This window comes from Pieris rapae, chromosome 3, assembly GCF_905147795.1.
Source record: "Pieris rapae chromosome 3, ilPieRapa1.1, whole genome shotgun sequence".
NCBI lineage: Eukaryota > Metazoa > Arthropoda > Insecta > Lepidoptera > Pieridae > Pieris > Pieris rapae.
This window is the reverse complement of record NC_059511.1, coordinates 3,049,022-3,068,485: the sequence shown is the minus strand read 5'-3', so window position 1 is coordinate 3,068,485 and position 19,464 is coordinate 3,049,022. Positions and strand designations below refer to the sequence as shown.

General features: G+C 34.1%; 1 protein-coding gene across 4 annotated transcripts; it reads right to left on the bottom strand.

Moving 5' to 3' along the window:
* Positions 1-129: 129 nt before the first annotated feature.
* LOC110991705 (heterogeneous nuclear ribonucleoprotein K) lies at positions 130-19,448 on the bottom strand. 4 transcript variants are annotated; one of them, XM_022257180.2, is made up of 10 exons: positions 19,428-19,448; positions 11,313-11,419; positions 10,883-10,939; positions 10,212-10,255; positions 9,802-9,877; positions 9,273-9,380; positions 3,374-3,502; positions 2,567-2,926; positions 1,912-2,081; positions 130-427 (listed from the first exon to the last, which is right to left on the bottom strand). In XM_022257180.2, the coding sequence occupies exons 2-10, from the start codon at positions 11,400-11,402 to the stop codon at positions 379-381; spliced, it is 1,083 nt and encodes a 360-aa protein (XP_022112872.2). In that variant the 5' UTR covers positions 11,403-11,419; positions 19,428-19,448; the 3' UTR covers positions 130-378. The 4 variants fall into 4 exon arrangements, with proteins under 4 accessions (XP_022112872.2, XP_022112865.2, XP_045490553.1 ...); XM_022257173.2 differs by lacking the exon at positions 19,428-19,448 and adding an exon at positions 19,137-19,304; XM_045634597.1 differs by lacking the exon at positions 19,428-19,448 and adding an exon at positions 13,457-13,566.
* Between the last annotated feature and the right edge of the window lie 16 nt (positions 19,449-19,464).

Genomic DNA, 19,464 nt, shown 5'->3' with positions numbered 1-19,464 from the left:
GGAAGATTGAGATAACCATTATAATGATTTTATTATAACTATGTCTAAATATTGTGTAATAACCTGCCAACATCACAATAATTGTGTTGACCAATAAAAATAAGGAAATAAAACAAATTTTTATAAAATAAATTTATTACACATCTATATTACTAACAACTGATGTTATTGCTAGAATTATAAATCAATCTTTTGCTTGTTGACACAGTATTTAAAAAATTGTGATAATTGCTCAACATTATAAAAATTTATAAGAACATTACAACCCGTAGCAATATTATAAGACTTCACACAATGAAGAATCTATGATCTATGTAAATTATTTAAAATAGGTACACAATGAGCCTCAGAGTTGCCACTTAAGGCACCATTTTGAAATCAATAGTTCCCACCGCGGCCTCCCAGAGATGGGTTGCTTTCATGGACACTGAAAATAAAATACTGACTTAGTGTGCTAAAAGTATAAAATAATCTTGTTGATTTGGATAACTAAAAAGTTGAACATTATTTTAAAGTTAACACATTGCACACCTGATATATGAAATAATAGTTTTTCAATCTACTGCTAATAGTAATGAAAAATAATCAAAACACAAATGAAACCTTGAAGAGAAAATTTATAGAAGATGAATGTTACATGTTGTGCGATCTTCTTCGATGAGTTTGCTGACCCATTGTAAGGAGACTTGTGATTCCTTGTTATATAATATCAAACAACAAAATCACTAGTCTTCCATACAATGTGTGGCGTTCCTGTTAATCACGATCACAACCTATAAATAATGTTATTTACAAAAAAGTTAATTACATACATTATTTTACACTTAAAACTTATACTTAAAAGTGCTCATTATAAATGACCCATTATAGTTAAAATGTTTTAAAATTTAACTTTATGAATACTAAAGCCAAGGTACCCATTACAAATATACAACAAACCAGAGTAACAAAATACTGTCAAACTACTTAAAATGTTTAATATGTTTTACCTTAACCATTATGTGGATATATTCAAGCTGTACATTTACTTAATCTTAGTTTTGTTTGGAGCCAAATCGGGAAATTCTTGAAACATTCTATTATAAAATAAAGCGAGTTAATTTAGATATAGTCATATAATCCAAACTACTAATTTATATGATATTTGTAGTGTTTTCTACTAATTTATTAATACTTCGTCACATTATAATACAAAAATTGATAATGATAATTATATTAAAAGAAGGGCAACTGGCGGCCTTATCGCTTTCGAGCGATCTCTTCCAGGCAACCACTAGAAAGATTTCTACTTGATTTAATTTACACAAACATGAATGCAGAATAGAATTTGTCTCCTTGTTCCATGTTGTTATTACAAAAATATGGATGAAAACTATATAAGTAAGCTTGATATAATGAGTGGTAATGTCAATATGTACAAGGGCGAATGTAGGCCTTTCCGTCGACTGGACATGAGTCTTGGATGCGGACATGTGACAAATTGAATGAAATCCTTGTCTATTAATGAGATTTTTCTTAAATTATCTTTAAATAAGTACATAAATAGATGAAATATACATAGGTCTCTCCTCTCCTACTAGACCCATCTATTAAAGTAGTAGTAGGCACCATGGCTATTAAGCCTTTAGGCATGAATTTGGAATATTTCTTGAATAACAACAACAGAAATTGTGACAACTAGGAAAAAATGCTCCGTTTCAGACTTAATTATACACATGCTAATTAATATAAGCAAATACTTAATTATAGTTATAAAATGAAAAAAAAACCTATACATTTTTAGTGATATAAAATTAAGTAATATGGATTTAAAGTTAAACGCGTGTGAGTATGACTAACTAGGCGACTGTGGGTATTTTATACCCAAGTTCTTCAACACTGCATTTTAGCCTATAAAAATATAATACATACCTCTGTTGCAGTAAGTACTGCGCGATCTGAATGCGATGCGGTGTACCACTGATAGTGATAACGCGGTCAGAGGCGCCAGGCAACGGCTCCGCTATCTCGATGGAGGCGCCACTGTCCGCACGTATTTTACGTATACGCGAACCCGCCTTGCCGATTATCGCTCCGGCCAACTAAAATTGGGAAACTATATTTTTAGATCATAATATAGTGTTAAAAGTGTTTAAAGAACTTTATTTCTCATTACAAAACAAAAATATTTTATTTACATGAGAAACTTAATATTAATATGTATATATTATATACGAGCGAGATACATGTCGCCATTACCCGTAACAATTTTAGTCAGCTATGAAATAAAAAATACGTTTATTTTGGAACATAAGATCTTCTAGGTATCACTTATTCCACGTCAATCAATTATGTTCATTCTAACATGCATCTTTAATGCCTTTTTGAATTTGTCAAACACTCCAATATTGCGAATTTGAGATGGTAATTGATTAATTAAAACTGAGAATATGATTTTAAAGTACATGCAAATACAATACTCAAATTTTTCAGAGCCGCGTAATCTCCAATTAAAATTACCACGATATTGTATTTAACTTTAGAGAACATTACAAACAATAATATAATCTATCTATCTATAACTTACATCTTTAGGTATTGTGACTTGTGTGGTGGTCTCTTGTTGGCTATTGTTATTGCCAAAGTTAGGACTTCCTCTGTTAAAGCCACTTCCGCCACTGAAATTTCCCCGCGGCGGCCCGAAATTTCCACGAGGCCCTGACCCGTCATTGAAGGGTCTCTGCGGAGGTCCGTTTCGGGACATTGGGGGCCCACGGGGCGGGGGCCCTCTGTTACCAGGAGGCATGCGGGGGCCACGCGAAGGCGGCCCTCGGCTTGGGGGCCCTCGACCATTATCCTGTCCATTTCCGAAACCTCCGTATTCTTCCGCATAGAAATCATCATAATTATGAGGATCGTAGTTCTGTACAGCACCTCGAATGGGGACCTGGAATTTGTATTCGACAATTAAGTTCCCATTGCCTTGCCAATTAAACGTTTCTTATTTTTCCGGTATCCCTGGAATAACAACAGTATTTGTTTCTTGTTTAGCTACGGAGCTCAATACAAATTGAATTTTTAAGTATATTCTAGTGGAAGCCATTTGTTTTGTGAATCAGCAAAAGCAAGTACGTGATTCCATTTCTAACAAAAAAAAAAAACACTTTTATATTTAATTGGTAACACATTATACATATACTTAACATGGCATTCAAGATTCAATTATCGGCGAGTCTAAATTTATTTCAGATTGAGAGGCACGAAAAGCTGAAGCCAAAGAAAGATAACTCCACTGAGAACCAACAAAATTCTTTCCCATGCGCCTAAAGATAGATCGAAAGGGACGGAACAAAAGACGAACACAAACAAAAGTCGACAACGGCTATAATCTCACCTGTCGTATAAGTTCAAGCACTTCACGGATGCCAGCCGCGATGGCTTCTCCACTCCCAACAAGTTGTACAACACGCTCTGTGCTCTGTGGCGCTGGACTAGAGAATATCTTCAGACGTGCACCAGTTTTCTATACAATCAGAACAGTATGAATACTAGTATAGTTACTACGACTGTTTGAAATGTAAGACTAAAATAAATCAAGGCGAGCGACATTTAATATCGGAAACCTTTAATAATTTAGTGTTATCTATCGTAGCAATTATTATATTGAAATACAAAATTCTAACACCGCAACATATACGTATTTTTTAAGGCGTTTCCAGGAGCTGATAAAATTAATAAAGTTATTCACACTATGTAATTATAATATGGGCGAATTATAAAAACAGAGAAGAATTGTTATAGCAATTCATTCTATTCATAAATCTTAGAAAACCGTCTTAACACTTCACACGTTGAAGGTCGGCTAGACGAGGTATTCTCGAAAGGGGTCTAACCCTTTATACAAAATTAAAATTACTTACTATATACCCATGGGAATTGAAATGAACACCCCTTCATACAATCTATTCAATTTCGGTTGCGACCTGCTGCGTTCTTATGCCATATAAAATTTCTGCCGGCGAATACGGCGAAAATGTTTTATTTAATATTTGCATCATTTGATGGTATTTACTTATATAATAAGAAGTTTGTATAAATATAAAAAAAACCTACACTATTTTTTACTCATTTTTTTGCCTATAATATGAATGTAATTAATATGTACGAATCTAATTCTTCGGACTTAGCTCTCGAGCATGAATAAATAATATAGCAATACCAGGCTTTGTCTAAGCCGTTCAAGGGTTTCGAATCAAACAGACCTTATATTTTATCTGTGACCTAAATCAAATCGTCACATTGATTGATGTTTTTCCCGATGATTACATTTTCCACTATTATTAATTGTCGAGTGATGTTTTCCTGTCGCAGGGCGCACGCGCGTTGAGATCGACCGCCGCACGTGGGCCACCCATGGCACGCACAAACACACATAACACACACTTGGCTAATACTTCGATATAAAAAATCACCAACCTAATTCAATCAAAATCACGTTTCATTTTATAACCGGCACTCGCGCATGACTTTCGCTCGCAACACAAGCCCCACAAGACACGACCATCTTGGCAGACGGCTGAGTACGGAATGAGGATTGAGGCAGGGTGCTTCGCTTCGTGCAACACCTGACTACCCCTCCCCGCCGAAAGGTGCACTTGTAGGGCTCCCGCACGCGCCACGCCTACGCTCTAACGACTACTTCGACTGTTTATTAAACTTTATTTGCGACAAAGACTAGTAAGCTTTGTGAAGCGCAAGTTTTCTTTGAAGACTAAATAAACAATTGCCGTTTCTCCTTTCCGTTAAGAACTAAAGTAATAAGTTTATTCTCGATTTATTTTTTTAAAGGAAAGTCTGAAATATATTACGAAACTCGATAATTCATTTTCTATTAGTCTAGTAAGACAATTTAGTAAAACATCATTGATAATGTTATGATTTATGAGGCCGCCTTATGGCGACAACACGGTTTCATGTGAACTCATTTGGAGATCGATAGCTAGGGCTAAGTATCTAATGGCATCTAGCCAGCGGAGACAAAAGAATGGTACGTTTTGGGTCGATATATATGGGGTAGGATGGTACGAAGCCGTAGTAACGCGCGATCCGATCGGAAACGGAAGCTCGCGTGTCCCGCAGGTAATTGCCATTGTCACCACGGCTATAATTACTGGACAACATATGCATTGCTCAAATTACAGCTTGCGACAAATGTCATTGTTATTACATGTCAATTTAATGGATATTTTTTAGCGCAACCCAGTTTGGAACTGAGCCAACTCGAAAATGGTATACAAGGGGAATCGGTAGACTTATTACACTGTTATTTCTGTCTAGTAAATGGCACCATCAAAAATACTACTATGCGGGGTCATACTATGTTGTGGCGGAGATAATAATTTATTTTATTGAAACTTGGTCACAGCGACTATCAACGCAACGCAACTTAATTCCTATACTAATTGTTTTTCACATCCGCTCTTCTAAAAAAAAGCTTGGATCTAGGATGTGAGGGAGGGAACAAAATGTCACGTGCGCTGCGGTAATTCGACCTCGGCGCCGGTACTTCCACCGGATAGAAACCCCTCACTAACACGTGTTCCCACCCTTCTGACACAATCACTACTTATCGAACTTAAAGTTCAACATTCGAACAATTAATGTTACCTTATTACCTAACTTGTACCAAGAATATGCCACAGTATCGATCAATTGAAATACTTCATGTTCCGTACTTACATACGAAACCTCGAAAAGTGACTGCGTGACCAGATTACAATAATTTGCCACGAACTACCAGTTAATACCCTTAACGGTTTTGGGTAAAACATTGTGACGCATCAAGACGTTAGTCATATTCCTATAGTATAGGTATAACCTGTGTGTAGACGCTATTTTGTCATTTAATATTCTAAGTCCCAAGCAATTATGAATAATTAATTCATTAATACGATTTTGCTCTGATAACGTAAGAATGACGCTGTAATTATTTTTGTCTACGGGTTTTAAGTTCACTACCATTTACCTGAAAAGTTTTGTACGGGATGCGTATTTGAATGAAATGTGAGGGAAGGTCTAAGCATTGTGCAAGTAGGTAGGCGTTGGCCAGGTGCGCGAGCGGTTTTTGTGCGGCCTTCCGGCGCGGCTGCGGCATCACCTGCCGTGACAGCTGCCCATGCGCACGCGTCCTACCACGCCATCTTATAACACACTTTGCTATGATTACAAACGCTCACAAACGAGAACAAGGCATCGAAGTATTTTTAACATATAGCACCCGCTGTGACTTCAGGAGTTCGGGTTTAAGAGAATTTTCAACAAGTAATACGAACGATATCAACTCGACCTATAGTCTAGAGTCTAGACATATAAAAATGGTAACTTATGGACGGAAAGTGTCATAAATTTGCCACGTAAGCACACCTTAAGACTATAAAATAGGATTACTCGCTGTTATACACGTGAAAAAGTACGAAAATAACATTCGTTATGTAACGAAAATTACGACAAAGAATCAAGGTCGGCAAGTTTCATAATATACTTTATACCTGGAAAGGTAAAAGAATAATAAAAACAGCTGATCGGTACAAAAACTTCAAAAATTGCAAGAAAACCATTCATCCGGTGATCTTTCGAAACGGTCCAACGTAAATTGTCATATATGTTTTGGGAATGAAATTCTGTTTTTATGCCATTTACAAAGCAATCGCACAATACAACATTCCGAGACGAATTAATTGTGAACATAAAATACTCACTCACATTCTTACCTCTCACATAAACGCAGCTGAAAAAATGTGTCTTTGTTTATCCATAGATGTGTGGGGAAAATCTATTTAAATAAAAATTAATCGAAAAACATTAAAATCTAAGACGGCTGGACCACTTAGAGTATTTTTATTTATTTATAGAGAAAAAAAAATAGTTTTGTTGAGCACTTAGATTTTTATTATATTTTTATTATATACGCAAAAGGAAGAGTCTGCTGTTCCATATGTTGGTATGTAGCTACTAAAATGTAGGCTATGTAAAGAATCATATTACGGCAAAATGAAGTTCGCAACGGCAGCTAGTGGGAAACTAAAACGATTACGATATACCAATCCTACAACCAAATCACAACGATCCTATACAAAAAAAACTACAATTTTTTTCCCTTTATCCTAGTTTAAATAAAATTTGCACTAAGTATGGGACCCGCAAGCATTTACTAACTCGCTTAAGTGAAGTTATGAAACATTGTCCGTGGCTGATAGAGATGGTGAAGTTTTAAAGCCCATTTGAAAGTTTTAAATGTATAGCGGCAGTTAGCGATCGAAACGTGCATTATTAGGCTGTATGTACCAAAACCCTTGTCAGGCTCGCATACTATTGCGTAAGAAACTTTATGAAGTATTAAATTCTACACTACGAAACAAAACATAGAAGAAATATAAAGGTACGCATTATTTAAGCAAATTGTTAGGTCAGGGTTCTTTAGCTGTTAAGTTATTTTTCTTCAGAATTCACCACTACATATGTGTTTATTGATTATAACGTTATTTCGATTTAAACTGTCCCTTGAAATTGGAATACAGACATATACAATATAGTAAAGATGATTAGTTAGTGTTGAAACCTATTACGATGGCAACGAATCGTAGACGTACATATATAGTACAAAGCTGGACAAAAATGGTGAAAATATAAAGTGTCAAAGTGTGTGGCGAGCTTTAATACTGTTTGTGTAGACACGATGACAAATTGGCCGGGCTTTTAAACTTGATTAAGTCGCGTGCACAATAGGATATTGATCATACACAATGAAACATACTGCACATTGTTTCCGCTATATGTTGGACCAATTCCTTTACGCATAACCAAAATATGATATTGTCAATTCCTTTCACGGTAACCATAGAGGTTTATCATATCTCCCTAACCGTAGAAAATAAATCAGTCCAAATGCAGTTTAAAGAAGTAATAAAAAAAAAAAGAAAAAAGTTATTTTTATGAAAAAAAAAGGTTTTATGGGTAAGATTGAATCAATACTTGTGATTCCCGTGTGTCAAAATATGGTAAGTTTTGAGTGAAACGCTAATTATAAAACTTTTCATTAAAATTTCTAATACACCTATGTTTGGTAATTTCAATAAAATGTAGGTAAATCTAAAACATGGTACAGATAAGACGGGATACAGGCGGCAGCTGCAACGACATCTGCCCTTCATCTGACAGCACACCGGTGATCAATAGGGTTGCCTAATAATAGCACACAAAAAAAATACAAGATCTTTAGATAATGTAAAGAAAGTGTGTATATTTCATTCCTTTATTCAATTTTAAACAATATCAGAAAATAACCGCGATACTTTTTTTATATAAATTATAAATATATATAGTCATTTTCAGAATCAATAAGAACCATAAACCTTCTTAGTTGTCGATGAATCAGATAAGTAATCTATTTTTGTTAAAATTTCACTTAGGAGACCTATTAAGAAGATTCCATCTAGAAGACAGTGGTGAAAGTGATCCGTTAATATTTTAAATCTTGATTGTTTAACAGTTCCATTAACGTGAATTTAATTAATTTTTGACAACCCTACGCCCTAAGCCCACGGAATTGAGTGCCGGCCGAAATTCCAGTAAAAAATCTACTCATGATTGCTCGCGAGTCGCGCCAAGAATGGCAGATGATCGCTAAGACATCTGCTATACACCTTTAATTACTTTCGATAAGAATTATCATATTTTCACTTTAGAAATTATAATAGCTAATTAGAAAAGAAAGCTCAATGTTTAAGCGTTGTTTACGAACGCGTTTCGACACATAATATCGTAGAAGTTTTACGAATACGTATTTAAACCAAACAGAAATATGGATAAATCGTTTTACAGGCCAAATACCCAAGCCCGCCTGGACCTTTTGTGTAATGTTTAAAGAACCATACTTCTAGTATTGTCTTTTATTAACATAACTTTTACACATATGAAAACACTTTTTTAACGGATTGTAATCATAATTTTAAATTTATCCGACGTTTCGCGTGCTTTACAGCGTGCGTGGTCACGGTGACTGAAGACAAAAGGTGTTGAATGTCAAAAAAAAAGTATCACAGCTGTAGAAAATGTTGTATTATCTGTATTTATTTCCCCGGAGTTGGTATCCATACTTATACCAATAATTTGTTTTAACGAACAACTCTTAATGGTGATTTTCTTTATACGAATTTCCGTTTGCCTCAGCAAACTCTACGAAACAGTAATTTTCCTGAAAATGTCGAATACGTTCTCAACTAATTTAAACTCACCTCACGTAACTCCTTTATTTTAGAACCAGCTTTGCCGATCACACACCCAGCTCGACTCTGGTGAATGAGCAGACGAATATCGAGTTCATCGCTATTCCCTCTTTGATTCTAGGAGTGAAATTCAATAGTTATAATGTGCTGAGAGTCACCTAGACAGCCAATTAGACATTAATGGTACAAACTGTAAAGGGTATAATAACAGTTTTTAATATATTCCCTTGTTTAATATTACAGCGCTTGCGCCAATTTAAAGTTGTATAATTTGCCCGTTGGTAGAACGAATTAATATCAATAAGATATTGGGTTCCAGGTTGTTCCCAGGGACTCTTGGGCCATTGGGTTAAAGTGCACCGATCGCAAAATAATGGCGATGGAGCAAGGAAATCCTGCCATTGGGCAGTGTTATTAATTTTTAAGTGTCATTATCTACTTAGGATAAGATTATTGTTAATATTCTTGTTATGTAATTAAATCAATATCTGTAAGATTAAATACAATAAATACAAATAAATATCGCAACAAAACTCACATCAGCCAAATTCGGCAAGATCTCCTTCACGATATCCATAATGAGCTCCATATCCGCCGCAGTTATTGTCAGAACGCTGAAAGACGAAAAACATTGTAGGAAACACTCCAAGCGCGCATTCATATAAAAGACAGCACAATAATTATGGAGTCTAAGATATACGTATCAACGGTCAGGGGATTCTATTTTGGACATGATGAAGCGTGGCAATCGTAGCATCCGTGGTGCTAAAGGACGATGGGATATCAATCAAGGATCGTCCTTTCTGGGACAATTTCGACACTTCGGTCTCGAAAGGGGGATAGGTGGTGCTTCCAGTGAGGTGGTGATAAGGAAACGGGAGTTAAGCGCCTAAACACCTGACTGTTGACGTTAAAAAGATCCAATTTGAGAGTAGTTTGGGGATTTACCGTTCGGGGCCGAGGCAATCGGGGACTGTTATAGAGGCTTTAAACTGCGTGGCGGGGCGGCGAGTGCGGGTTCGGCGGCGTCCGGCGGGGCGGGACCGATAACCAAGAGCGTTGTAGCGGCGCCCCACGCGCTTCCATACTACCACCGCACACCATCAGTTGTATAAGACCTTGGGCCACTGTATCTTATAGATGTAACTGGGTAAGGCTGGTTTTCGGTTGGAGAAAGGACGATAACAGTGTTAAATGCTCTGAAGTTCATACAATGGTGTACGGTGATATACAGGAGTGGAGACGCGTAGAGCGTCGCGCTACTACATGGGCTTCTCAGGGGCAGTAAAGACCTGTAACTGGCTGCCGGGGGGTTATTCTGTATGGACCAGCCGCTTTCTTGTTCCAGGGCTCGATGGGACCAATACTCTTCTTAATAATTTACAGCTATGCAAAGACAAGTATTAAAGAGACAAGAGTAAAAAATTAGATATTTGTATGGAACAACTAATGCAGGTGGTAATAAGTGAGTCCTGTATTAACTGAAATACTATGAACCTAAAAGATACTATAAGAAGACTATTGTGTAATGAATCGAGTACAGTAATACCTCAACCTAAATAACTACCAAAACTAGTTAAAATGCGTCACAAACCTTCTATGTTTATTTTAATACTGACCTGACTTCTGAGCTTTGATATGTTTGATCCCCCTTTCCCAATTATTGAGCCCGCCACCTGTTAAATTAGATATTTCATATAACAAGCCCATAACGCTTCACATCTCTTTGAAGTTGATTGGAGATTTGAAGGAAATTGCAAAAGACAGCTTACAACAGATTAACGATTACTTACGATTTTTTTTAATTTACGAAACTCCTGAATGAAAACAACTTCGGAATTGAAATTTACTTATTCAATTTATAATTAAGATTTGTGTTAATCAAAGAGCTTCAGTAATATCGATTATTGAGTTTTAAGCTCGGATTATATTACAGTTCTCGTCGACCGAAGAAATACACAAAAGATTCATAAGAATAATATTGTTTTTACGCAAAACCTTTTTCTAGACCCGCTTGTGTTTAATTTAAATATCTTTATGTTTCCTTACCTTACTCGGTATAAGGAAGGTGATTTCCTCATCAGTATGCCGGTGACGTTTCTGCATCGGGCCGTCATCTCCATACGCCTCACGTTTCATCTTGATTTTATTTTAACCTAATGAATTTAATAAAAAATATTACCATCGAAGATCAAAGGGCCAACTGTTAACAGCTGTTATTTTAATTACAAAAATTGGAGCGCACACGAAATTATTGTGTAAAATGTAGACGCATCTTAGTTTCTTGTAGAATTCTTTCTATGTAGGTGTTGTACCAAGAGCTGGTTGGCCAAATGGTTAGATATGTGACCTACACCATTAGTTAACATATGCAATCTATAAAATATATCAATATTTTATCACACAAAAATATATGCTTTCTGTTTAAATTTGACGTACATGATCTATAAATAAATAAAACTATTATATAAATTCATAAGTAAGCTTAGTTTTCGAATGTATTCGAAAAACTGTCGTGAAAATATATTGCGAGGCGATAAATTTCTAAATTCCTTGATAAGAGTCGTATAAATCGCATTCACCAACTGAGAATTATGCCTATTTCTTAACCTCAACGTCAACTGAGAATTCTATAATAATAACATTTTTTTTCCTACAGTAAAGTTCACAAAAAAAATTCGATATAATCTAGCCTAATCTAAACTTATCTAAGTAATACATATTATGTTGTTATAATTTTCTACAATACTACGCCCAAACCCCAATAACCTATCTCAATCCACTTTTGACCATCTGAGATAGACATCTTAATCCAAATATGCCATCTGTCGATACAAGCTATCTATGGTAGGTCGGATCGGTGTATGTGGATAGACCTTTGCATGATAATGACAGTTCAACTGTGCCAATCCTATCTTAAGATTAAAATTTACACCAGTTTTTAAAATAATTAAAAAGCAATTTGATATGTTTTAAACATAGACATGTTTATTTTAATATTATTTGTACGGTTTTATTTACTTTATCTGGTTTATATTCATTATCAAATATAAGTGTAAAGGGCAAAGACATTGCATTCTATCCGTCGCCAAAATTGGATTGTCTTCGTAGGGTTTGGTTATTGGGATGCTGATAGGAGATCGAGCGATTGTCACGGTCTGACAATCCACAATTGTGGATTAATTATTGGGTTCGGGCGTTAGTGACTAGCTAAGGTAATGCTTATTAACAGTTTTAGTGTTCTATATTTTGATACGTTTGAATTTCATAATGTAAATAATTCCTGATAATTAATAATGATTAAATTTTATTTGTGTAACTTATTAATGATCATTATTAAAACTGCTTCAAGATACATTGAACTTTACTAATTTTTATTTTTTCATTCATAAAAGCTACATCCATACGAAACGACTGCCAATGGGACACAGGATAAACACATCCTTGAGCCTTTTTCATCAATCACTTTCTTTATCGTGAATGATTCTACCCCTCCAACCCAAATTTCATTGTTTTGCAGAAAATAAATTTTTTTATTATATTCAATCTATACGTTTTAATATATTCAATGAAAACAACTCAGCATAGCATGGTCATAGGTGCATTATCTCGAGTTGTTACCCTAAAATGCTAATTCCACATTCAGAAGGGCAGGTGAAGAAGATCATTGACACTAACTTTAAGTATGTACTATTAACTGCAATATATTGATACTCAAACTATTTTCATCATCATCATATATGTTATATATTTTTTACCCTAATATGAAGAATGTCTATTAGAAATTTGTGTAAAAATTTGGAACTTATTAAAATAGAAATCGAATGGATATATTCTATTCTAGGAAACAGTAAAATTGCTAAAACAATAGAACCGTATCAAGTATATCTAAAGTAAATTTTAAAATGTTTCAATTAAATGAAGGGTAAAATAGATTGTGCAGCTTATCAAACTAGTGATTTGGAAGTCACAAAGATAAAGCATATGTGTATAAGCTGGCAGGCAGGTGTTCGCTCCACAAAGAGGTACCCAGGGACCGCGCAAAAAATGTAAAGTAAAAAACAACGCTCCAAATGTCACTAACAGCTGTCTCACCTGCTACCATTTCTTATAAAGGCGGGTTAGGGATAAATCCTAGTTCATACTAAGCGTGATAGACCAGTTGGTTAAATAGGACAAAGATATAAACTCACCACAATTATACCCCAAAGATGAACCTAGAAAAATGAAAATATTCGCCTATGAACCCTCATCACTAATACGAACATTGTAAGGTTTTCGCGTAAGTTGTAAGAGCGTTAGATTAGTTGGTTGTCTACGAGTGAACTGACACCGGTCGGGCTCCGCACGGGCGTTAATAGGGCCTCGCGAGACTTTAGGGCGCCAGTGCTGCACATGCGCGGTACCCTGTCGATAACCCTGCCTCTCATTGTGCTCCGGAAACGGCGACTTACTGAGACAACAAACAAGAACCTCGTTCTGCCGCGTCTGTACATTCCTTTAAATTCCTTTGAAATATTCATAAAAGATGTTACCTTTGAATTCAATTTGAATGGTTTTATCCGCTTTGTGACCTTTAAACTAACATTTATATCCTATTTATACATAACGTAAAACATTATTTAGTATGTACACATCGGAATAAAGCTAACTTTGAATTATTTATCCTAAATATAAAGACAATAAACGATCATTATTTCTTTAAGATATTTAAACCATTTCTCAAGATATATCATTAATAGAAATGTTACTTAATTTTTTAATAAATTCTATTGCTTTTCTGTATTAGTAATAGTAGTGTAGATATTATTATAGTCCACGAATATTCATTATTAAAATTAATCTCCATTAATTGTACCAAATACGCCGTATTAATAATTCAAATAATAACGTTTTTTACCCACGCATTACCAAAGATAAGAGTGCTGATGAAACTGAGGTGTTTTAATTCAATTAAACAATTAAAAATTAAGTAAATATGGAAGGGTAACATGCAATAATGTCGTTAGCCGATGTAACCAATAAACATCACTTAACAAATTGACCATCAAGCATAAAAGATGAAGTGTTTGTATAACTTTTTTTTGTTATTATAACCACCTTATAACACCTTCTCATTACGATGAGATGTACGTTAAACGTTTCTCCAGTGGCTAATAATATTTCATTTTTAAATGATGTTATCGGTCTGTCACTGCTACTAACACAGTTAAGCTGAGTATAGAACCCTGGACAGCCGGTGGCTATTCGAAATGGAGGCACCAGATAAAGAAAAATTAATACAAAAGTTTGCTTTCGAATAATACAGAGGCATAATTCAATAGCTTTGGTACTCAAAAAATCGCTTGCTTCTTAGTTTGACATTACTTTCTCAATTACAATAACGCACAAATCTTAATAACTGCGTATCACGCTGAATTATTACCGTGTCAACAATCACAGATAGTCATCAACGAATACTGAATACCTCTGGGCAAACGGTTAGTAATGGTCCTCCCAAATTGCTTTTCAAACTTTTGCTGTCACAGCAATCAATACAGCCAAATAATCATTACGATCAAATACATCAACCTCGATTTATTTGTTTGGCCATACTAAATATGTAAACATATACAAACAAATATCTATTTGTCAATAGCTAATAGTAGAATGAAGACAATCGTTGCCTAGGTTACGCGACACCAACAAAACTATAGATTCGTAATGACTATCGTAGGTTAAATTTCTAATTTAATACTTAATTATCACTTACGACCCTATTTTATAGCAAGGACCTTAGATAAATCATTTTTGTAAGTGACAAAAAAATTTTAGGTACGTATCGGTTTTGATATACTTTCAACCTAGAATCTACTTTATAAGCGAGATAATAATAAAAAAAACACAAGTATATCAAAAGACAAATAAAAGTATTACAAATTAATAGACCCTAGCATCACAACATTTTATATGAGATAATGAAACAAACCCTTTAATTACATACCTACAGAATTTAATACAAGTAGAGATTTTAATATTAGTGTGAGATCGCGGCAGGTGGATTTACTGCAACATAAACATGAGAATTCGTCAGCTGACAAAGCAATCATGCGGAGGTGACCCAATTAACGTGGACATCCTTTTGAAAACTTCGCCATGTCTATTACAGCTAAAGTCGAGCTGTAGGCTGTAATTTACTCTTGTCGTCCTATTAAAATATTCAATAGCCCGTGAGAATAGCAACAACCAGGCTACCATTTTATTAATAAGCAATTTTTTAAAGATTTCCAATTTGTAATAATAAAATTTCACGAATTTCATCATTTATAAGGGTAAACCTTTAATTCATGCCTGCAATTACCCTCGAAAATATTTAAAAAAGGTTGCAAAATATGTAAACTAAACGCAAAACTCGAAGTTTAATTCGTATTTAATTTAATGTAATTTATCCCTTGAACTGTGAGAGAGGATTTTCGAGAGACAAATATTGGAAGAAAAGAATAAGTAAATAATCATATTAAAATAAAATGAAGTATAAAGTGTAGTTATGTAAATGATTACTTACTTATGAACATTATTGTGATTATATTCTGCCCCGTTATTTATAACTTAAAAAACACTTTCAAACTTATAAAAGTTAAGCTAACGGGGTTACTAAAAATATGTATTAATTTTAGTTTGTATTTAATTACCTTAGAATAATTACGATTCAACCGTAATTTTTGGTAAACCTATGTGTTTTAAAGACACGCGTAAAGCTTTTAACGTTATAATATACCTATAAGGTATAAACAAATCCTGATACTTAATAAATAATTATTAAGATATATAATGACGAAATTATCATCCAATTTAATATTCTTGTAATTTGTTTACCAACGTCTGGGAGAATTGATGTCTCGTGACAAGTCTCCCCCAAAGGGAATTATTTATTCGAAAATTACAAAATGAACTAGCCTAGAGTATTTTAACCGATCGTTCTAGAACACTATATACTAAGGTAAGGTTACGTTTTGTATCTGCATATTTGTGTACAAGTACTGATTTGGATATCTGGCGTTATTCAGGTAAAGTCTTTGCTATTTCAATAAAACGTTACGGAATTTTTCCTTGCAAGATTTTTTCTACATGATTACTTCCTTTGAAGGACGCATAACACAACAATTATCCTTTGAAAGCTTTTATTTAATATAGTTTATACTGTTTGCCCTAGCGACCTTTCAGAAAACAGTTATCTATTACGTTTCCTCATGGGTCGGCGCCGTTTGAATATTTGATGATATATCGATCATAACTTTGTGCCGCTCCACCGGCTTCATTGGTTTGGAGAAGGGTCGTTTCATCCAACTTCATATTGAAATCTTAAAATTGTAATCTTATTTACAATGTTAAGGTACACATAAATACAAAAAGCAAACGACCCATCTATTTTCGGCAAAACCAGACAATCAAAAAAACTTTTTTACATGGTACCCTAAATTAGAATTTAGAAATACGACTAGAAAGTTGATTTAAAAGTGACTTTCACAAGAATGTTAGAACATAATGGCAGAGTTCATTTTTTTTATAGAACAGGGGGCAAACGGGCAGGAGGTTCACTTGATGTTAAGTGATACCGCCGCCCATGGACACTCTAATTGCCAGAGGGCTTCGCTAGTGCATTGCCGGCCTTTTAAGAATTAGTACGCTCTTTTCTTGAAGTACCCTAAGTGGAATTGGTAAATGAATATTTACCAATTCCAACCAATTAATACCAATATTAAGTAAATGCTTTATAAAAACAAACTTATTTATTTAAAATGGTAATAAAGGTAAGGGATACATAATATTGTCGCGTAAAGAAAATTGAACCCCATGCAATTACGCGAAGTGCCTACTACTGTGTAACAAGTAGCATTCGCGTGCAAGTCTATAAAGGCAAAAAGAATTCAAAATGATGCTTTCAAGCGTACAACGGATTGTCTCATCACTTATGAACAAGAGGTGGTGGTTATACGGTAAAAATAGCCGTGAATAGTAAGAATCGTTGGACGTTTCGTGAGGGTAATTGGAATGGCTTGAGGAGTCTTGGGCGTGCCGCACGCTATCGCAAAGTCGAGGAGACATCTTATATTTGCCTCTAGTAATTTCCTCAGTCGCATATTAAAGCGCCAGTGTCCATGCCAGCCTCATGCATATATCATGAACAGTAGCTTAGCAACCGTTTGTTGACGGTTACCACGGAAAGTAACCGATGGCCGTCCCACCACTATAGATAATTATTACGTTCCACATTTCATGGGGGCTATTGATGCTTTTCTACCCACCACCCCATATAAGGTGACGATTAAGCTCCCGTGTCTGCCACAAAACCATAATGACCATGTGGTGTGTATTGCATGCAGCCTTGTTTTAAATCATATACACCTACCGTTAAAGCTATATAATAAGGACGCAATGCACGCAAACAGCTTTTGTTACACTAAAAGTAATACTTATGATTTGATAGGAGTTAGTGTACATTATTATTTATCATATTAACTTCAGCTTTCCTTAGGTTTTAAGCTTATAATATCTTTAAATAACTCATGTAAATAATGTTATCAATTCATATGGGTTGCTAATGTTATATTTAATGTTCTAGATAAATACTTTAATCCAAGTTATTGCCAACAATTCTTAACATTGTTTACAACAACAATTCATAACACTTATATTTTTCATATTAATTTCGTTCCTAATATCTCATGAGATTTAAGATTTTTATGTTATAACCGGGAACATGCATATATACATTATCAACATGATCTATTATTATTGTTATACTATTGTTGTTGGGTTTGGAAATAATAATTTTAGTGGCTTAAATACTAGGACCTTCAGCTTAGTTGTAATTATTTCACACATTGCTATACTTGGTAATTACCAATTGCTATTTAGTTTTGTTAATGATAAGGATATAGTGGTATTTTAATGGTATCTTTAATATTGTGAATTATGAATATAAATTATTTCTGTCTGTACTACAAATCTTTATTTTTTATACACACTTTGTCCTATTTGTTTATATCAATGCAACTGTGTGTGCTGAGTGTTGCAATTATGATATAGTATTGAATTATATTGAAGTAGATATTTAAATGGGGGCAATAATAAATGTTACTGAAACAAATTTGATTAAAGCTATCTGACTTTATAGTCTTATGTAAAATAATCTTAGAGGTTCACTTTTAATAAATAATACAAAATGAGTGTTGCGTTTTGCAAAACAGAAACTTTAATGAGAAAACAATTGTGTGTTATTAAAATAATATTAATCTTAAAACTTGTACTTAAATGAGACTGAATCACAACTTGCACATTTGATTTTTATCAACAAAACTTGTGGTGAATGTTATTAAAAATTTAAAAATTAATAAGGGGACATGTATTTTACCTTGATTTAGTCTTTTAATTAGAAATGTTGTGAGCCACAAACAGTTATTTTCAGAGCAAAAGTAAATGTTTAAGTAGCTTAATTAGTAAAGCTATAACATATAAAAAAAGAACAGACAACATATGAATATTAATACATTTTTAAGTTCTTGCATTATGTCAAAACTGTACGGAATATAAACGATTAATAATTGACAAAGTAATCCGCCTAGCTTTATTTTAATTTGGCATAACGCATTGTAAATAATAAGACATACTACGGCCTAGGTAACCTATAAATTTAAATAGTGTATTTATATTTCAAAATGATAACTCTGGTACTTAAAATTGTTAATCCAGCTATTATTAATGTACGTATTTCGGAAATACTCTACGCTCTTTTTAATACCCGGTGGAGAAGAAATCGATAATATGTATCATTGTAGGGATATTTCCCTTGTTTTGTTGAAAAAAAAAGTGGAATTATATAAATAATCTTACCTTTAATTCTAAAAACTGTTGTGGTCACGTTTTAGAGAGTTTTGTTTATATTATTTAATTAAATTACGAACAATTGTTATAAAAAATAACAATCAATTCAATGACAAAACAATACAAATGGCGGCATTTTAGTTGCAACTTCCATGTTGTTATTTCTAGCAACTCGTTACTCGAAGGGTCTAGAGTCTATAGTCTATTTTTCGAATTAGAGTTCGGGTCTAAAGTCGTTACTCAATTATAACATATAAATAGATTATGGTTTGAATATTTGTAAAAGAATGTCAAACTTACTTGATCCTACTTTCTTTAATTCTTCTTTTGTACTTGA